Source organism: Glycine max, chromosome 15, assembly GCF_000004515.6.
Source record: "Glycine max cultivar Williams 82 chromosome 15, Glycine_max_v4.0, whole genome shotgun sequence".
In the NCBI taxonomy this organism is placed as follows: domain Eukaryota; kingdom Viridiplantae; phylum Streptophyta; class Magnoliopsida; order Fabales; family Fabaceae; genus Glycine; species Glycine max.
Genome location: NC_038251.2, coordinates 47,630,386 through 47,651,323, shown reverse-complemented (window position 1 = coordinate 47,651,323; position 20,938 = coordinate 47,630,386). Strand labels below are relative to the sequence as shown.

Sequence of the window (20,938 nt, the reverse complement as noted above, 5' to 3'; positions counted from 1 at the left end):
ATTATTAAATGATAATTTAAAATTATTATATATATATTCTGTGCATAAGTATTAAATTTTAAATAATATAATAAACAATTTCTAAAATGATAATAACAACTATTATTATTGCTATAAAAGTTCACAAAAAAGCATCATTTTCTATGTTTAGATGATAATGTACCGGTAGTATAAAATTCTTTTCACTTTCAAATTTCAATAAATAACCTATTTTTATTCGTCCAGTTATATACGCGTGAGGTCGTTAAGAAATATACGCGGTACACAATACTGCCACTAATTATTAAACAGAAATTACTATATTATACTGTTATATACTTTCAGTTTTTTAGACAGAAAAAGACGAATAAATAAATTTATATAACTATATAATTAGAACATTTTGACCCACCTTCATCTCAATTGTCCTTCTCTGCGTCTCTCTCTCTCTCTCTGCGTCTCCTCTGAGCTCAGATCCTCTGCAGTGAAGCCCTTCTGCTCCCGCTACACCCCCAATTTATTCTCCTTCTCACTTAGGGTTTTCATCTCCATTTCCGAACCTGGTTAACCGGTTCAAATTTTCTGTTTTCGTGCTGAATTTTGAAGTTGCAGCTCGATCTTCGATCTGGGGTTTCGGGTGAAGTGACACGGTAGGTAGCCGGTGACGTTGCTTGGTGTTGTTGGATCTGTTCCCAGAAAAAAAAGAAGGGACAAGGAAAGAAAGAAAGAAGATGCAGCAAGATCAGCTCAAGAAGGTTGTTTCTTTCTCCATGATTGCCCCTTTTGTCTGCAGAATTTGTTACGGTGCTGTGAGGTGACGTGGCGCACGGAGGTGTTGAAAAAATTGAAAATTGGAAACTGGGGTGGCAGGAAATGGAAAAATTAAAAACAGAAACTTTGTTTAAAAGATGGATTGTGAATGTAACGGTCAATCACCGAGTGTGTCAATCACCGAGTGTGATGAGGCATTTGTTGTAAAAAAAAACTTTATCTTTTTGTTTTTATTCTGGTTTCTAGATGTGAAGTAGGGGTTTTTCTTTTTTTGTGGTTGGTGGATCTCGTGTGGTTTTGGTTTGGAGGGTTCAATTTTGAATGAGCATCACTGTTGGATTGGTTTTGTTGATTAACGGTGGATGTTGCGACTGAATCTTGTTAGTATTTATAAGAAATATTACATGTATTGGAGTCCATATGAGTATTTGTATAATTAGCATTATATTCAATGAGGGTGTCTTGTTTGAAGTGATGATTTGTGGAGTAGTAATTGTAAAATTACATCGTGTCTTGCTTTGTATATCTGAATGATTTTGTCAACCTAGTATATGCATATGTGGTTTGCTTTGATTCTGATTATTTTCAATTGGTGGGTACGCGATATATTGAGTATGAGATTGAGGGATTTATTAATGTGCAGGATATGAAGGAGGTAGAGTTTTTCACTGAGTATGGCGATGCCAACAGATACAAGATTCTTGAAGTTGTTGGGAAGGGTAGCTATGGAGTTGTTTGTTCAGCAATCGATACACACACTGGGGGAAAGGTTGCAATTAAGAAGATTCATGATATTTTTGAACATATCTCTGATGCCATTAGAATCCTCAGGGAAGTCAAGTTGCTAAGACTTTTAAGACACCCTGATATTGTTGAGATTAAGCGGATCATGTTGCCGCCTTCAAAGAGGGAGTTTAAAGATATTTATGTAGTCTTTGAGCTTATGGAGTCTGATCTCCATCAGGTCATCAAAGCTAATGACGACTTGACCCGCGAACACCATCAGTTTTTTCTTTATCAGATGCTACGTGCAATGAAGTATATGCATACAGGTCTTTTCCCTTTCATTTTGTGGCCTTGATATGCATTGTTGTTACACTGTTGTAATTTCCTAAATTTTTGCACCAAATTGCTTCTAAAATGATCTTTATGTGTGGTTGCAGCTAATGTATATCACAGAGACCTTAAGCCCAAGAATATACTGGCAAATGCAAACTGCAAACTCAAAGTTTGTGATTTTGGATTGGCTAGAGTTGCATTCAGTGATGCCCCAACAACAACTTTTTGGACGGTACTGTTTTTTTTTTTTTTTAAACTTAATTGCAAATAGAGAATTTGGAAGTTATGACCGTTTCTGTATATTTGATATTTAATTAGTGGCATGTGAGTTTTTCAATTTTTCTTTTGGTGCATATTGCAGGATTATGTTGCTACAAGATGGTACAGAGCCCCAGAACTATGTGGCTCCTTCTTTTCAAAGGTATAGTTTGGCTAAAATTTATGTATTTAGGTCATCTATCTGCTATGGAGGCATCTGTTATTTTAGTTACAAGCTACTCTATTGACATTATTATTGAGATGTGTGTTTGAATAAATACTAATTTTCTGGACATCATCATTGCATATCATAATCTTAATTGGCCTTGTGTGATATTGATTTAAGGGTGATTCCCCTGTAAATTTTTATCTGAAGGAGAAAAGTCTAACTATATTTTGTGGTTTGAGGGTATGCTAGAGCTATGGAGTTGAGTATCATGTTCTTGTTGGATGTCTAGCATGAAATATAAAAGTCGAGTAATTGTTGATGATGGGAAATTTAGTGAATTTTTCCAAGAGAGCTTTTTTAGGACAGCCTGAGTCTTAAAGCCTAGGTAGGCATGTGGAGGAAATTAGACTTGGGCTGCTGCTGGGCATAGAATAGTTTGAAAGTTCACACAATTTTATGGTAGCAATATTCATTGTTTATCTTTTTTTTCTCCCAGAAAGGAGAAATTGGAAATGTAGTTTGCTTGCCTGACTTGTAAAGATGTTGCCATTATTTCTGTATGAAATGCTTTGTGTGTTTTATAGTAAACAGTAATGCCTAGATTATAATAATTCTTGTTCAGGGAGGACTATTGATCTCTCCTGGAAGTTGATTTTATCTGTCCTTCAGGTAACCGTGTCAGTTTGTCTGTTTCTCTGAAGTGGTTTGGTTGGGATGTGTAATTACCCTTCTGTTTTAGTAGTCTGATTTTGTTGCTATCTTTTTTGCAGTATACACCAGCAATTGATATATGGAGCATTGGATGCATTTTTGCAGAGGTGTTGACAGGAAAGCCACTGTTTCCTGGTAAAAGTGTCGTGCATCAATTAGATTTGATTACTGATCTTCTTGGGACACCACCACCTGAAACTATTGCAGGAGTAAGGACCACTCTTTCTTTAATGTTTATCTTTCACTTAATCTTATACATGTGTGCCTGTTAATGCTGTTTCTTTCACGAAAAACTATTTTGGAAGTATTTGGGAATTAATTTCATTTGCATTTCTGCAGGTTCGAAATGACAAGGCAAGGAAGTACTTGATGGAAATGCGGAAGAAATCTCCTGTGCCATTTGAACAGAAATTTCCGAATGCGGATCCATTGGCACTTCGCCTATTGCAAAGACTTTTAGCATTTGATCCAAAGGATCGACCAACTGCTCAAGAGGTATCTGTTTATTTATGATTTCACTTTCATATATTGTGCCCCATTTAAGGAGTATCTAGTGAAGTATATTTCAGGATCTCTGTATTGAAAGTTATCTTTTTTTATTCAACATAAATCTGAAAGAAACCATTCTGCATGTTTGTTGGCAGGCACTAGCTGATCCCTTCTTTAAGGGTTTGGCCAAAGTTGAGAGAGAACCTTCTTGTCAGCCAATTTCAAGATTAGAATTTGAGTTTGAGAGGAGACGAGTGACAAAAGATGATGTTAGGGAGCTAATATATCGGGAAATATTGGAATACCATCCCCAGTTGCTTAAAGATTACATGAATGGAACTGAAGGCACTCACTTCCTTTACCCTAGGTTGAACCGTAATTCCTGTTTCTTTTTTTACTTATGTAACATAAATAAACATATAATGTATATATGCAATGTTAATTATTTACGGAAATATGTCTCTTGCAGTGCAATAGATCAATTCAGAAAGCACTTTGCTTATCTTGAGGAAAATCATGGTAAAAGTGGCCCAGTGATACCTCCAGAAAGGAAGCATGTCTCCCTTCCAAGGTAAGACTAACTTGCACTAACCATGAAATGCTTTCTAATTAGGATATTTAATTTCTGGCTATTAATGTTGGTTCGCATGTCGAGTTTGTTGATTTTTTTTTAAGTAAATATTTTCTGATGGATGTTATATATAATCATTTCCATTTAATTCTTGAAGGTCCACTGTTCACTCTAGTACAATTCCTCCTAGTACACAACCATCTTTTACTTCATACGAGAACAAGCATATGGCAGAAGAGGCATCAAAGGTTACGAGATCAGTAGAATCAAATTCCGGAAGTCAATTAAGGAGTTCGCGACCTCCGCCAAGAGTGCCAGCAGGTATAAACTATATATTTAATGTGATGCTAGCCTAACTCTTTCAATAAAGTTATTAGAATTTAAAATCAAGAATAGCGTGGAACAACAGAAAAGAAACAAAAATGAATTACACTGGCTCAGGAAAGCTCATAAATCGATATGGCACTATAAAGTGAAGCTGAATATGAAACCAGGTACTAATGGTTTTCTTTCCTTGCCACAGCCAAACCAGGTCGAATCGTAGGGCCAGTTTTGCACTATGACAATGGGAGAACCTTAAAAGACACTTATGACCAAAGGATCTTCTACCGAAACACGCTTCCTCAAGCCGTCTCTCCACACTGTTTCCATAGGGTGCAGCAACCTACTATCACAAAAACTACTTCAGAAACATACAAGAATATCCCCCAAGGCAAACATCAACTCCCATCCCAACAGTGTAGCATGCCAGCTAGACCAACTATTGATCTAAATACCAACCCATACTACCAACAGGGAAAGAGTGATCACTTAAATGATCCTGTTGCTTCCATTGATGCAAAACTACTGCAGGCACAATCTCAATTTGGTGGAGTTGGTGCTGCAGCAGTAGCTGTTGCTGCTCACAGGCATTCAGGGAGCTTTCAGTATGGATTGTCATAGGTTGTTAGGTTTAAAAGAGATGCATACAATAACTAGTATGCTTTATCTAATGCCTGGGGTTGGGAGGAAGGAAGGAACTTGATCAAATTTTAGACGGGTTTAGGTCTGGTAAGATTTTCCACTTTTGCTTTCAGATTGCCATCCTTGTAATTACATGTACATCATTTAATTGATTAATAAAAAAATTGATTGTTTCTCTCTTTCTTAGTGCAAATATTATCTAAGGGAAAAAAATTGAAATTGTAATTCAATGCTTGTTAAATAAATTTGACAAACGGAGTTTTAAAAAGTTATTGCCTTGTGCACGATCTTGTGCTGTAAACGAGATAACATGAGTACCAGAAATTTCTGACAATGGGTACTAGAAATTGTTAAAACACGACAAGTTAGGTATAAAGCAACTGAATTTTCGCACGCCTCTTGTTTCATAATGGTACCTACCATCAGAGAATCCTGTTGTAGCATCTGACGAACTCAAATAGAGCATTAGCCATGGCCCATGGATACTTCGATGTCTTCAACACATGGTGAAAGAACCATCTTTTTGACTTTAACCCACTTCCTTCTCTCAACAAAATCCTCCATATAATGGGTGAGTTTGTTTAAATTTACAAAAACCAGCTTTAAAATAAGTATCTTTTAAATAAACCAATAAAATTTACTTCTTAAAAATAAGCATTTTTTTAAACAGAAACAATTGAGATAATCACAATAAAAAAATAAAAACTTCTTGTTTTATTAAAATTAACATTTATTTTAATAAATAAATTCAAACAAATTGACTCAATAGGAGCTTCCTTCATGTGAGCAACTACTATTGCAGCATCAACATTCAAGACCCATGATTCATAGAAGCTTCCCCCTCATGATCACTCTTGCCTTTTCATACACTTTTTTGGGTACATTGAAGGCATATTCATACACCCTTTTACAAAACAAAGAAAGTCAGCTGAGTGTGGAAATGGCTTTTGCTTTGAAGGCAATTTCCGACCACACTGCAGTTAAGGTTTCCTTTTTTTTTTTTTTTTTTTCTTGTCTCAGCCAAAGGAGAATATCATTAATAGGTACCAGAAGTAGCCAGATAATCACAAAACTCATGATAAGATTCATGGTCCCAGATACAGTAATTATACTAACAATAGAAACTATCCTAAGTATACCCTCCAATCCCACCATGCACTGAATGAACAAATAATTAACAAAACAAAGCCAAGCATAATGCATATCCCAACACCATTAAAATGAAGTCATCCCTGTACCGAGATCTCGGGGAGAATAAGCCTTTAAGATGCTATGCTACTAGGCTCCCTCCACTTTCATGTCATCACACCAAGACACAGAGAAAGATATACCAAGGCTTCAATAAAATAAGTAACCACCGACACATAAGTTCTAATACCATCAAAATGAATTAGTGCACCAAGCTGGATTAGAACACCACTCGTAGAAGGAAAATCAAAAGCCTTTTTAACTTTGCATTAAGCCAAGCCCATGACCGATATTTAATCAGTTCCATCACCAGGTCCAATTCTAGCTCTTCCTCCCCGAAAATGATGCAATTTCCATGGCACCACAAAGTCCAAGTCACTGCTCCCCACGTAGACTTCCAAATCAGAAGCTTTTTCGTACACATCCAGCCACCATGTTGATGAAACTCATGAAAGTGCTACTTCAAGTCCAAGTGTTGGACCATATGGATACCCATCCATTGATAGCACTTATTCCACACGTTTTCAGAAAAAGGGCATGTGAACATGAGGTGAGTCAGTGCTTCTTCCTCCCCATGGCAGAACCCATTTGGTCTATAAATACCATCCCATTTTACTCAAGCTACTATCCTTTCAACCATTGCGCTCCCCACGAAAAATTCATTTGCATCCTATTAATCCTTCTTACCATTGACACTGGAATTTAAAAAAAAAAAGAAAAAAAAAAGGAAGAGAAGAGAGGACAAAGTTTATCAAAGTGATCATACCTCCAAAGGATAGTGTTTTCTGGCACCAACAACTCAATTTATTTTTGAATTTCAACAAAACCGATTAAGCTTTCCTATCTAGGATTTTCCCCAATAAGCATTCCTAGAAACACAAAAGGTATGCTCATCATTCTACAGTTAAGTATACCAGCAAATGTACTCAAAATGTTTCCGTCCACACCAAGCCCTCCCACACAAATTTTGTGGAAATTCACCTTCAACCCAAACACCAACTCAAATCACCTCCACATAGACTTGATGACTAAGACATTATGAGGATTTGCTTCTGCAAAGAACAAAGTGTCATCTGCGAATTGCAACAATGAGACTTCTACCTGATGTTTTCCCACCTTGTAACTTGAGAAGATTCTACTATGCAAAGCCTGCCTCATAAGCTCACTCAAACCTTCTGCTACAATAGATGCAATAGGATCACACTGTTTTAATCCTCTGTGAGGTGAAAATTCCATAGTAGGACTTCCCTTAACAAGCACAAAAACAAACGCAAATTCCATACATCCTATAATCCATTTGATCCACCTCTCTCCAAAACCTATCCTACCCATCAATATAATACAAGAACTCCTAACAAACACAATTATAGGCCTTTTCAAAGACAACTTTAAAAATCAAACAACTTCTTTTCCTTCTCTTAGCATCATCCACCTCTTCATTCGCTACCAACATATTATCCAACATATTTCTTCCACCCATAAATGCTCTTTGCTTCTCATCAATGATTTTATCAAGAACCAACTTCAACCTCCTTGCAAGGACTTTTGAGATAATCTTGTACATACATCAAACCAAAGAAATTGGTCGGAATTCATTCAATCCTTGCGGATTTTCTTTCTTAGGAATAAGTGCAATAAAAGAAGGATTTCCTCCCCTAGGAAGCACACCATTCTCCCGAAACTCCATCATCATATAGAAACAATGTCCCCCTTCAAAGTGTCCCAACGTCTCTTAATGAAATTAAAGTTTAACCCATTTGGCCTCAGACTTTTATCTCTCCGTCACATTCCCACACCGCTTCACTCTAGCTTTTTGTTGGGTAAGAGAATCATGGTGTCTCGAGACTTTCCAAAGCTCTCCCAAACAAACCCTCCTCCTTTGCAATTCTTCTTCACTCAAGACATCTAGCTTATCCTTCAAATCCGGGAAGTTGATTTTTGCCATCGAATCATTACATTGTTGTTGCAAGTTTCCAAACGTCTCAATGTTCCTCTTTTAATTCCATCTTCAACAGCTTCAACTTCTCCTTTAGCACAAAAGCTGCCTTTCCTTGTACTTGGAAAGAATTCCATGATTGATCCACCATCTCCATTAAAGTATCATCCATGAACCAACAATTTAGGACCCTAAAAAGTTTAGGGCCTCAATCAATAATAGAATTCTTCAAAACCAAAGGACAATAATCTGAATAACTTCTATCCATCACATATTGGGTGCTCCTCGGCCATTTTACAATCCATTGACTAGAAACAAGAAATCCAAGCTTACTTTTTGCATAGACATTAGTTCGGAACCAATACATTACTTCCATTTCCCCTTTCCGCCAAACATCTCATCCAATTAAAATCTCCTATCACACACCAAATAACTTGTTTAATAGATTCTTTTAAAGAAATAATTTGTTCTCATAACCTTCTTTTCCCTTTGTCATACCCCATTTTTGACCCGTTTTTATTTCTTTTTTCTCGTCTTTTAAGCCGGAAATTTCCATCATTTCAGATGAAATTTCGGCAGGGAGGTATTTTAAAATACCTCATTTTTGTTTTGAAGACGACCCCTTTTTTATTTATTTATTTACCTTTTATTATTATTATTATTATTATTCTTAGTTATTATTTTCTTCTTTTTTTTCCTTTTATTAAGTGTTTTTATTATTTCCGTTTTTTATTAATATCTTTATTAGTATCTTCTTTTCGTTTTTTTATTTTATTTTTATTTTATTTTATTTTATTTTATTTTGCTGTTTTATATTTTGTTTTTTTTTCCTTTCCTTTTTTTTTCCTTTTTCTTCTTTTCGGTCTTTTTTGGTCCAGGCCCAGAGGGGCTCTTCGTTTTTTACCCTAATTCTGTCCTTTAAATGCTGCATTAATTACTGTGCGTGTCAGAGGAGTGAATACGGACAGTCAAAGCGCCGGAACAGCCAAGCCACCACTAGCCACCACTCAGCGCCACCCTCCTCCTCCGTGAACCACCACCATCGGCCAAGCCTACATCAGAACCGCCACCCTCCTCCTCCGTGAACCACCACCATCGGCCAAGCCTACATCAGAACCGCCACCCTCCTCCTCCGTGAACCACCACCATCGGCCAAGCCTACATCAGATCCGCCACCCAACACCACCAACCACAAGCACTGCGTCAAACACCCACACCCACACAACCCAAGCTGTAACCGATTTTACTCTGAAGCTTAAACGATAACATAAGGACAAAGGTAGTTCACTTTTTTTTCTAAGATTCAAGGCTAGATCTAGACTTTATCGGTATTGGTTTTTTTCAAAAAAATAACTGTGGATTTGAGAACTAGGAAAAAAAAGGAATTCAAAACATGTAGTTTTTTTTTTTAAAAAAAAAAAAAAAAAAGGAGGAGATTCTTCTTCCGACGCGGCGGCGCCGCCACCCATGGCCAGCCAGCCACGGCGCCGGTAAACAACTTCCGGCGGTGTGTGTTAGAGAGAGAAGAGAGCTCTTGAGCGTTTTTTAGAGAGAGAAAGAGGTTGGATTTATGTTATTTTTGTGTTTATTTTCTAATTTATACTGCTGCCATGACCAAGACTATGGTGCACGCGGATCTCTGTGTCCCCATGGACCATCAGGGTTGAACCGTTAGATCCTAGATCTAACGGCCAATGTTATCCCCTGTTTTGATCAGATGCGTCTCACCTCTTGGTTTTTACTTTGTTCTTCTTCTCTTGTGACGTTTGATTAAGATCTAATGGCTAAGACTGTGTCTCCCCATGATCAAATCTGGACGCTTCGATCAATCTGACGATTCAGATTTGATCTGTTAAGCCCACATTTTTATTTTGAGCCCGTTTCTTTTTTCTGTTTCTTCTAGTATTTTACTTTCTGCACTTCCCTGTTACTTCTGCACCCCCTTTTTCTTCTCTATTCTTTTTTTGTTGTTGCATTTTTTTTTTTATGCATCATATTTACTTTATGCCCTTGCATTTTTTATTTTCTTTATTCATTTTCCAGCACCATATCTATTTTACGTCTTGCATTTTATTTTCCAGTATCATATTTATTTTTTGCCTTGCATTTTTTATTTTATTTTGTTTATTTTTATTTTATGCATCATGTTTACTTTATGTCTTGCATTTTTTTTATTATTTATTTTTAGCATCATGTTTATTTTATGTCTTGCATTTTTATTTTCTTTTTTATTTCCAGCATTATATTTATTTTTATGTCTTGCATTTTATTTTCTTTATTTATTTTATGCACCATATGTATTTATTGTTTTGTATTTCATGCATTTTTATTATTTCTTCTAGCATATTTATTTTAATGCATTTGCAATTTTTTTTTATTGCCAATTAGAATGTATCTAGGTCCAATGTAAATAAAAATAAAAATGAGAATCTGCACCGACACTCACATTTATTTTTTTGCCGAGGACGATAATGTAATTTGAACCGTATCCGAGGAAAAGGACCCTCACTTGATCCAACGTCATTTTAAGGGATCCGGCGCGTTTAGACTTATCTCCGCATAATTAAAAAAAAAAAAAAAAAAAAAAAAGTCAAAAACCAAAAACTTTCCATAATCAAAATTTCAAAAAAAAGGGTCAATCTTTATTCTTTCTTTCTTAATCAAATCTTTAATCAATCTTTAATCAATCAAACTTTTTTTCAATTTAAAATCAATCGAACTCACTCCTTTTATTTTCTATGCCTTTTCGGCCTCTTATCTTTCTTAAACTCTTCCTTTTTTTGAACTTTAAAATCAATCAAAACCAACCACTCGACTTTCTACCCCGAACTACATGATTTTGATCCCATTCGGGTATGTAGGCAAAAGACTTTGTCTTTCCAAATCAATAAAAATAAACAAAAAACTTTTTTCTCCTTTCTTTTAAACCTATCTCTTTAATCTTTTCACACTTAAGCATTTATTTCCAAACAAATAATCAATTTAGCATAAAGATAAAATAAGCAAGAGGTTCCTATAGAGTACTATAGACGTTTAGGGTGCTAGTACCTTCCCTTTGCGTAACCAACCCCCGGACCTTTGATCTCTCAAAAATAGGGTTTTTCGAGCTTTCTCCCTTTTCTTCGGAAAAATAAAAGATCGGTGGTGATCTTAAAATTGCGAGTCAACGCTAATCAATAGCTTGATATCCAAAAATCACCGCGACACCCTTCAATCTCACAAGGAGCATACACGTTCAACACAACAGTACAAGGGACATCTACTTCCCAAGTACCTTTTAAACCTAAAAAGCCACTACCAATAAAAGTATGATTTACCTCCAAAATATCCTTTCTCCAAAAGCAAAGCAATCCTCCACTTTTATTAATAGCCGATGCTTCTCTCCAATCTACATCATCACATCCCCGGATAGATGAACACATTTTGAGCATTATCTAAAAACTCACATTTTCTACCCAACTATAACTCCCAAGATGTGCATTGTTTGCACTCTCTATCCTTGAAAGAAGGTATGGATTGTTTGATATGCCTATTTTGTTCTGCAATTCATGCACCTTGTGAACTAAATCCACCCCCTATGCTAGTGATCGTCAAAACATTAAGTATAAAATTTCAAAAGAATCGCTCTTCCAATGTACTTTAGCTCAAATAAGAAGGGTAAATAAAATTTGACTATGGATGTTTTTAGATTCCCTGTTATCACATACCATGAAAGTTGTGACATCATCTATCCCGACGTATATATAAATAAACAAAATATATAAAAATATCGTTAACCAAATTCACACGGGTAAAAGGTTCACATTCACTTCACTATTAAAATTTATTAAAACATATTCGGCTCAAAATAAGGCTGTCAAAATTTACAAAAATATTTTGTTAAATCAGTGAAATAAAATAAAATAGACTAACATCATGCAATTAATATAAAAACTTATGTACCACTATCACATCCTATCAGAGCATTGTATCCCAACGTCCTTCAGCATAAGGTTCCTTAAAGCGATTCACCTAATCATCTGCTCTCCCGAACACAAAGTTCAAGATCATCACATGATCCAAACACAAATAACACACAGGGAGTGAGTTATCACATTCCTAACTAATAGAGAAACAAGACAACTAGATATACATATCATATAAACCACATAAAACTTACTTACACGTAACTCACGTAATTCTGTCACTTTGTCATTCAAAGTTCACTTTTCAACCATCAATCACACTTTTCAATCATCAATCACATTACACAAGAATCACACACTCTGATCAAGACATAATAACACATTAATTTCATAATAAACAATTCGCAAGCGCATGAGACAGTTATGCTAAGACTTAAACCTATATGCAATGTGGTACCATGTCAGTGAAAAACCACCCTGGGGTGCTTAGGAGTACATAACAAGACACACCACACAATGAGTTTGTCAGGTCACTCTCACTAAGTAAGATCATAGGGAGACTAGTCAGGGTCACGATGTTTTGCGAGAATGCTCCAACCATATGAGATCAGCATAGGCTTAAAGGAGCACTCAAACCCGGTGACTCCCAAGGCCTACACTCCGAAGAGTCCGTTAGGGGCTCTCCCTCCTGATTCAGGTCCAACCCCTAAAATAATTTTGCATGCAGACACAGCTCATGAATTATACAATACTCACGACCTCACACTCGTGTTTTAAACACGTTCAACACAATTGCGCTACGATTTAACACTGGTTCCTAAATAGGAAATCTACACTTTCTCTTTAACATTGGTTCCTAATTAGGAACCTACACTTTCTGCATCAAACATTGGTCCGATTATTGTATAATTCACAACTTACAATACCATTATTGTAACATCAAGTATTAAACACATCCACTTATTCACAACCAATTATCATACCCACAATTTAACATCTCATAACATTCCTAATGATATTCATAAAGTACAACATACACATGTTTATCAAATCTAACCATAATATTCTCAAACTCCAACACTTAATAATTTTTGGAATCATACTATAACAACTCTACAATATTATTTACACAAAATATTAATATAAATAAATATATAACTAATTATATATATATAAACTAGCATACATCATATTGGACCACAAATTTCAAAGTAAGCTTTCAATGCACAAATTCTAAATAATTATATGAACACTTTGGTCAATTTCAATTATGATATTAATTTTAAACTATATATAAAAAAACCTAAAAAGCATGAAACATGGAAAAAACAAAATCAATATCTCATTCTAAATTTCTCCTTATTTTATTTCATCAATTCATACTAATTAGAAAAATGCTCGATTTATAGGGTTCACACTCGACACAATAGCATATTAATTTCACAACAATTTCTCATTGGGACATCAAATGGTTCATCAAACATATATAATTCACAATTATAATTATAAGGATAGAATAAAAAAATGACGGAAACACCCCAAAATTCATTCTAATTAATACTCTAAGGATCCCTACACATGTTCTCACTAATCCCCAATTGTGAATAACTCATCCCTTACCTCTAAACGGACTCATGTGTCTTTCGACAGCGATAGAGACATCTCTAACAAGTTTCTGAGATTCCTCTAATTGTTCTGATAGGGTTTCCAAACGTTAGAGAGAATGAGAAATCATTGAAGCCTTCATTTGTACTATCTTCATGCGATTCATTTTCTCTCTCCATGAATATTATCTCGCGGATCCCAATGGTGAAAGTGTGTGCAATTGAACTTCGAACAACATATCCAAATTTGACTACAATCCAACAGTTAACGAATCCAGAATCATAGTTTTACTAAGATAGTTTTGGGTTTCTGCGGGAAAATAAAATACTACAATGTAAAGGGTTTTCCTATAAGCTCAGACATGATTTTGAAATTCCCAACGGTGAGAATGTTCGGAATTGGGTTGCGAACCTGGTGCTTAAATTTCACGACGATCAAACGGTGAATAAGTCCGAGATCGCCATTTTTTTGGAACAGATTTGGTGAGCTGCGAAAAAAAAGGATCTTGAGAGGAGAAAAGAGAAAAACGAAAATGAGGCAAAGAGGAGACACTGACTTAACATAGCATTTATACCTAGTTACTCAACCTATTATTTATTCTATATTTATTTATTTTTACTAATTTTTTTTTGAATTTATTTACGAAAAAAATGAAATGTTAGAAAAGTAAACAATAAAATAAAGGAGATATTGTTAGCTAAAAAAAGAGATATCAAGGCAATTTTCTACTTGAAGTCTTGAAGTTACTATACAGATATCATTTGCATTACTTGCATCAATGACCAAATTTCGCCTACTAATTAAAAAAGGTTTTGTAGGTCAAAGAATAAAAGTAAAAGTAAAAGTAAAATAAAGTTAATTTATAAACTTAGTCTGTATTTTTTTTTTTTACATTTTAGAATTTATAAAAGAATTATATTTTAGACCTTATATGAAAGATTATTTAAAAGGGTAATGGTATTTTTATTTTGTGAAAAAATTCTAAATATTACATTACAGTGACACCTTAAATATTACACAATCACTTCCTTCAAGGGAGATTACTGTAATGATAAAAAAAATATTTGTATAATTTTACAAAACCTCAGGTGTAATTCACTCAAAATTAAACGTATCTTAACATCCTTATATAAGGGGATATTAAAGAAATGCTTACAAACGGAGGAGTACGCACATTGTGTAATACGCATAAAACACATGGGATATCATTTTAGTTTGCTTTATTATTATTATTATTATTATTATGGATTACAAATCTTTATTATCTCCTAAATAAAAATGCATGTATTGTAACAAAAATAAAAAAACCAATACATGTAGTCAACATTCCCTTTGTAATTTTAGAGTAATATGGTGCACTACACACATGGCTCACTTTTTTTTACTGCACTACACACATGGTTCAGATAACCTTATTTAGGTCATCATTATATCTTTTCTGACACTTATAATTAATGCAACTATTTTATTTTTCTAATTTAATAAGTTCAGTTGTGATGCTCTATTCTCAAGGCATCTCTGTTAGACTTTCCTTCAAGTTTACGGGCGAAGAAATTCTTAAAGTATTCCTTTACTCCGATTCTTTTGAATTGTGCTGGTGTTTGTTTAGTGATCAAACTTGGCCATGGACCTATCACACCATCTTGTCTTGGGCTATAGAATGTTGCAATTGAAAGCCTTTCCTTTTCAGAGTTCACCGTTGCTCGGTGTTCAATACTTCGATATGTCCCATTAGTATTAATCTTCCATGCAAAACATACCAACAAGAAAAATTAAAAGTAAATGTCATTTGGGATAAACCACATAGAAAAGTAAAAAGATGAAAAGAAATCATTTCTAAGAATATAAATAAAAAATTATTTTGCCCTTGGATTTTGAATTTACTTAATCTTTTACATGATCTATTGATAAACTAAGTGACCAAAATTTAGTTCGCACATTGTTTGCTTATAATAAAATGGAATGTTTATATCACATGCTATTGAACAAGTAGAATTACAAGCTAGAATGTGAATAAGAATATGTCACTTAAACCCCTCCCAAAAATTACATCATTAATATTAACTTTAGATTAATATTTAGGTAATATATATCGTTTTTTTTAATTTTTTAAGTAACTTTAAAACAAATTCATTGTCAATATAACAAGTGTTATCCCTTCACAAACTCATCTTTAAATTATTGCTATAACTTACCAAATCAATTTTATCCCATGCATAATAACTATGAATTTCCATCGGCAAGAAATAATAATATGATTTTCTTCTCGTTATTGCTTAATATAGTTATTAGTATTTTTTTTGATAAAGCAAATAGTATTTACTTTAAGTATTTATTCTAAAAAAACAGGAATCTTTTTTCTCTAAAATTTAATATATAAAAGATTTTACAGTTTTAAAAGCTAAAACAATAAGTTATATTAAAAATATGCCCTTCCAAAAATTTTTGTAAAGGCCTCTTGAAATTATATTCTCTCTACTACTACAAGTGCCCACGTAAGGTAGTCTTGATCTAACTTTTTTGAACTTATATTCTCTCTACTACAAGTGCCCAACATAATATTAAATTTAAAAAACACTTTTTTTTAAAAAAAATCAAAATTTTTAATATATAAAAGTCCAATTTTTTTTTAAAAAAAATTGGAAGAATTTCTAAATTTAAAAAAGAAAAACTACAAATAATATTAAGTTAAACACAATGAATATGGATTATTTTACCTCCAAGATATCCCCAACATTAACGACAAAGGCGTTTGGCATGGGCCTAACTGGAACCCACATGTCATCTTTCCTTATCTGTAGCCCTTCTACTTCATTGACTTGTAAGAGGATAGTGAGAGCTGTTGCATCTGAATGATTTGTGAGTCCAATAACCTTTTCAGGTTGAGGAGATGGTGGGTAATAATTCATCCTCATCAATTGTATCCCATCTTCAAATAACTCTCTTATTTTCATTTCTTCTATATTCAAAGCTTTTCCCATATGGCCAATAATTACCATGGCTAGATTTTTCATTTTGTGTGAGTAAAGTTCTAGAGTGTCTCTACATTATGACAAAAAGCAATTAATTAGTAAGCATGCAAGCTCTCTGAGACACACACATGTGCCACACACACACACATATATATATATATATATATTGTAGTTCATGAAGCTGATAAAGAATGGCTTCATGATGCACATATATAATCATTGTCCTACAAGAGTTATATTGCCGTGGTATCTCATACAAGCCTCTAAAGAAAACAAAATCTCACGTTAAACAGAGGCAACAGAACTGACCCAGAGATTAATAGAGAGAAAGTCCAATGAAACTAAAAAACAGGCACATTAAAACCAACGTTTTTATGTAAGCTTTGATCTTAAATTTTAAATTCAAAATAATATCTAAAAGATAATTTAAATAAATCACAAATTAAGTGGAAATCTTGCAAGGGTCATTTATTATCTCTTGCACAAGAGGAACAAATCAACAAATGCCCAAGCTCATGCGTGTGAGCTTTTTACTTTTTACTAGCCATTCTAAAAGTCTTGAAAACAAGTTGATATATAAACACGGAAAACAAAAGATGTCTAGATAGTGTGTGATTTTTGTCATTTAAAATATAATAATTTTGGTCTCAACATTTTGAAAAATGAAAGACTCCATTAGTTTTGAAATTGAGAAGCCAAATTGATTGATTACTAATAGATGATAATAACTACTAATGAATAGTAATGACTACTGAATACATTGATGGTAAAATGCTTATATATAATACATGTGAGCTCATCAATTCCAATTCATTTGATATATCAACTAGAGAATGTGAGAGTTTGAAAGAACTAAAACAAGACAATTTTTTCATGACAATGCATGAAGGTATAATTTATGTTTCTTTTTTAAGTTTGTAATATCACAGTTAAAAATTTTAGTCTAACATAAAATACAACATATAAAAATGTAGTAGAACCTGAAAGGAAGAGGGAGTTGTGGAAATAAGTGAGGCATTCTCGATTGTGTTGGAAGAGTGGTCATAATGAACAAATCACCCCAATCAAGTTTCTGATCTTCACTCACAACAAATGCTTGTCCAAATCCTTCCATATGCTGTGGAGTTTGCCAAAACTTTTTTTTCTCTGACATTGGAAGGTTGAAGAAGTCTTGAATCTCCAACTTTACTTTCTCGAGCAAGGATGAGCTAACACCATGGTTTATCAGCTACAAAGGGGATTAACAACCAAATCAATTAATAGGGTTGACAAATCAATCCATCCATTTGATTTTATAGATGATTAACGATCTATCTACTATTTTTCAAAATTCAATAGATAATCAAATACTTAATGGATGATGAAAATTAATCGAACATATACTTTTTTCATGTTTAAATTTTATATATAGTTTTAACTTTTAAGTGATTTTGTAATGTATATGTAAACTGTGTAGAGTCTAGGATCAAACAGAAAGATGTGTCATAAAAAAATTGGAGAATAAAGATAGAAAAGAGACCTGGAAGAATCCCCATTCTTTGCATGCAAGGTGAAGCTTGGCTAATTCAGAACTACAAGATTCTACAGAGAGCAAGCTCTGCATGTCAATAATTGGAATCTCAGGGATACTAATAGCTTCTTCATTTTGAGGCTGAATGTATCTATGTGGAACGGTAGACAAATTCTGTTTAGCCAACTCTTGAACTGATGGTACCAAAAGTGAAGTCCCTAATGGGTTGAAGAACTCTTCCATGGCCTTAATTTGCCTGAAACACCACCTCGAGTCATAGTCATATATGCTATGTAACGAGCAAAATATCTGTCCCATGCCAGGGGTCCAAATTGAGTTATAAGCTGTGCAATTTTATGTGGCTGAGATCCATGCGAGACATTTTAAAATTATTTTTAGTAATAAAATAAATCTTGATGGATGAAATGAGTGTGTTAATTACTAAAAATAATATAATTAATATCAAACTCTACTACTTTTGCGCGCGCGTGTATATATATATATATATATATATATATATATATATATATATATATATATATATATATATATATATATATATATATATATATATATATATATATATATATATATATATATATATATATATATATATATATATATATATATATATATATATAACTGACGTATATTGTTAGGAAAAAGATGTTCTGCCATGAAAATTTATTGAAGGTTTTGATCCTCAAAATCAAGTAGTATAGTTTTCTCCCCCTCCCTCTCCTCCTAACATATATATAATTTTTATTTATTGTATATACATATCTTAAAATACTTTCTCAAACTTACGGTAAAAGCATTTTTCTAATTTTTTTTATCCTACTTCAGTTTTACTAAAAATATTTTTCATAATATGCTATCTCCAATTCTGGTGCAAATATTTTTTTATCTCAATCATGTTGCATTTATACATTGTTGGTATTTTTCTGCCTGAAAGCCTTAATATATAAAGCATATAAATTTACTATTATTAAATCAGTCATGAGTAATGGTAGCGAAAAAATAAAACTAAAATTGCAATCACATTGTCATTTATTAATACAAACACTTAACGGAGCACATTGTCATCAATGACTGAAAATACAAAATCCATATTAGCGTGAATTGTAAAGGGTTAATGAAAATATAAAAAGAAAAAAATATATGATTTAATCGAGTGGATAGGTTCTGATATGATCCTCGTTTCGTTAGGAGTCATATTGCTTTTATGAATCTTCATTGAGTGAATTCGTGTTTAACAAAATTAACCGAAAAGAGCAATAAGAATTTAAAACAAACTTTCTTAGTCCTTAAAATAATGACACATTCAATCAAAGAAATTGACACACATACATGTAAACAAATGAAAGTTATTCAAGGATGAAAACTTTAAATTATTTAGCACATGAAACTAAGAACAAGAAATTAAAAACTAAATTCAAAAGATGGAGAATAACAAAAGTCTAGGGGAAGATGTCATACTTTAAAGAAAGTGATAAGTCCAGTGAAGAGTTGCCACAAAGGTATGAAAGCCTTTAATAAAAACAAGAAAGGTTCAATTAAGAGACATAACTCTCAAACTCACAAAATGAGTGAAATTCAAATCTTATTTCAATTGTCCAAAAACAAGAGACTACAAAGGTATTTATAGGAAACAACTAATGTCTTCCGTTTTGGCTAATGGCTAAACCTAATTTAATTTTAAAGAAATATAAGCAAAGATCCAAACAAGCTGAAGGCTCAAATTACAAAATAAGCCTAGTTGGACTTTAGTATCAAAACAGTCCCTTTGTTATAATTAGAACAATTAAAATACTTAAATAAAATCTAAAAAAAATCAGATTACAAACGCATAGTTAGTGTTAAGATGTGACTGTTGAAACTGTCTAACAAACTATAGTAGATAAGATTCTTTTGCTATTTTTTAGGAAAAATGAAAGTCATGTTGACTGATAGGATAAAACAGTTTTGATCCTATTCTCTAGGCATGATTTGTTAGTGGTGTTATCTTTTTGTTAGCAGTTACTATCTTTTCCATGTTTTTAAATACGTTGCTTCATATCAGAATAAAACAAGCCTTTGCAGTCTCAATTTCTTTCTTTATGCTCCCTTTCATTCTTTAATATTTCTGCCTGCTGTTATTAACAAAAAACAACAAATTGGTATCTAGAGCTCTTATCTTTAAGGGATCTGCGAGTTGAGAGAAATCGCAATGGAGGGAGAAACATCATACATAGTAGGTTCACCACCAATTTTTGATGGTGAGGAGTACGAATTATGGGCTGCAAGGATGACCGCTCATCTTGAAGCTTTGGATCTTTGGGAGGCAGTAGAAGAAAACTATGATGTTCCTTAACTACCTTTAAATCCAACGGTGGCTCAGATGAAGAATCACAGAGAAAGGAAGACCAAAAAGGCCAAGGCTAAAAATTGCCTTTTCTCTGCTGTGTCAAAAATTATTTTTACAAGAATTATGAACTTCAAGTCTGCCAAACAGATTTAGGATTATCTCAGATCAGAATATCAAGGCTGTGAAAGAACCAAAGGCATGCAAGTACTCAACTTGGGCAGAGAATTCAAGATGCAGAGCATGAAAGAGACTGAAACAATTAAAGGCTACGCTGACCGACTGTTAGGCATAGCAAATAGAGTGAGGCTTCTTGGGAAGGACTTTCCTGATGAAAGAATAGTGCAAAAAATCCTGGTCACTATACCCGAGAAGTATGAATCGAAGATATCAGCATTGGAGGAGTCTAAAGACCTGTCAGCCATCACTTTGGGAGAACTCATAAATGCTCTACAAGCCCAGGAAAATAGAAGAATGATGAGACAAGAAGAGGTGGTACAAGGTGCGT

General features: G+C 33.6%; 2 protein-coding genes across 5 annotated transcripts; one reads left to right on the top strand and one right to left on the bottom strand.

Annotated features, from left to right (window-relative positions):
- Window positions 1–378: 378 nt before the first annotated feature.
- LOC100800878 (mitogen-activated protein kinase 19) lies at window positions 379–5,149 on the top strand. Of its 4 annotated transcripts, none has more exons than XM_003546688.4 (10): window positions 380–734; window positions 1,394–1,802; window positions 1,914–2,041; window positions 2,171–2,230; window positions 3,007–3,156; window positions 3,287–3,442; window positions 3,592–3,803; window positions 3,906–4,007; window positions 4,165–4,328; window positions 4,531–5,149. In XM_003546688.4, exons 1-10 carry the CDS (start codon window positions 711–713, stop codon window positions 4,947–4,949), a joined length of 1,824 nt encoding a protein of 607 aa, XP_003546736.1. In that variant the 5' UTR covers window positions 380–710; the 3' UTR covers window positions 4,950–5,149. The 4 variants fall into 4 exon arrangements, with proteins under 4 accessions (XP_040866045.1, XP_003546736.1, XP_040866046.1 ...); XM_041010112.1 differs by having other exon boundaries at window positions 380–1,130; XM_041010111.1 differs by having other exon boundaries at window positions 379–1,130; window positions 3,592–4,007.
- A 9,772-nt stretch (window positions 5,150–14,921) lies between these two features.
- LOC100802304 (protein SRG1) lies at window positions 14,922–18,410 on the bottom strand. The gene is made up of 4 exons (XM_003546691.5): window positions 18,096–18,410; window positions 17,557–17,804; window positions 16,322–16,646; window positions 14,922–15,346 (listed from the first exon to the last, which is right to left on the bottom strand). The coding sequence occupies exons 1-4, from the start codon at window positions 18,402–18,404 to the stop codon at window positions 15,092–15,094; spliced, it is 1,137 nt and encodes a 378-aa protein (XP_003546739.2). The 5' UTR covers window positions 18,405–18,410; the 3' UTR covers window positions 14,922–15,091.
- Window positions 18,411–20,938: the final 2,528 nt, after the last annotated feature.

Bases quoted from the DNA above. Each gene is read 5' to 3' on its own strand.
- LOC100800878 (XM_041010110.1), top strand. From the start codon at position 711: ATGCAGCAAGATCAGCTCAAGAAG. The intron at 1,803-1,913 runs GTCTTTTCCCTT...GTGTGGTTGCAG, and splicing joins AATGAAGTATATGCATACAG to CTAATGTATATCACAGAGAC. The intron at 4,329-4,530 runs GTATAAACTATA...TCCTTGCCACAG, and splicing joins TCCGCCAAGAGTGCCAGCAG to CCAAACCAGGTCGAATCGTA.
- LOC100802304 (XM_003546691.5), bottom strand. From the start codon at position 18,404: ATGGGACAGATATTTTGCTCGTTACATAGCATATATGACTATGACTCG. The intron at 17,805-18,095 runs GTCTCTTTTCTA...TCCCCTTTGTAG, and splicing joins AAGAATGGGGATTCTTCCAG to CTGATAAACCATGGTGTTAG. The intron at 15,347-16,321 runs GTAAAATAATCC...TTTGCATGGAAG, and splicing joins ATGTTGGGGATATCTTGGAG to ATTAATACTAATGGGACATA.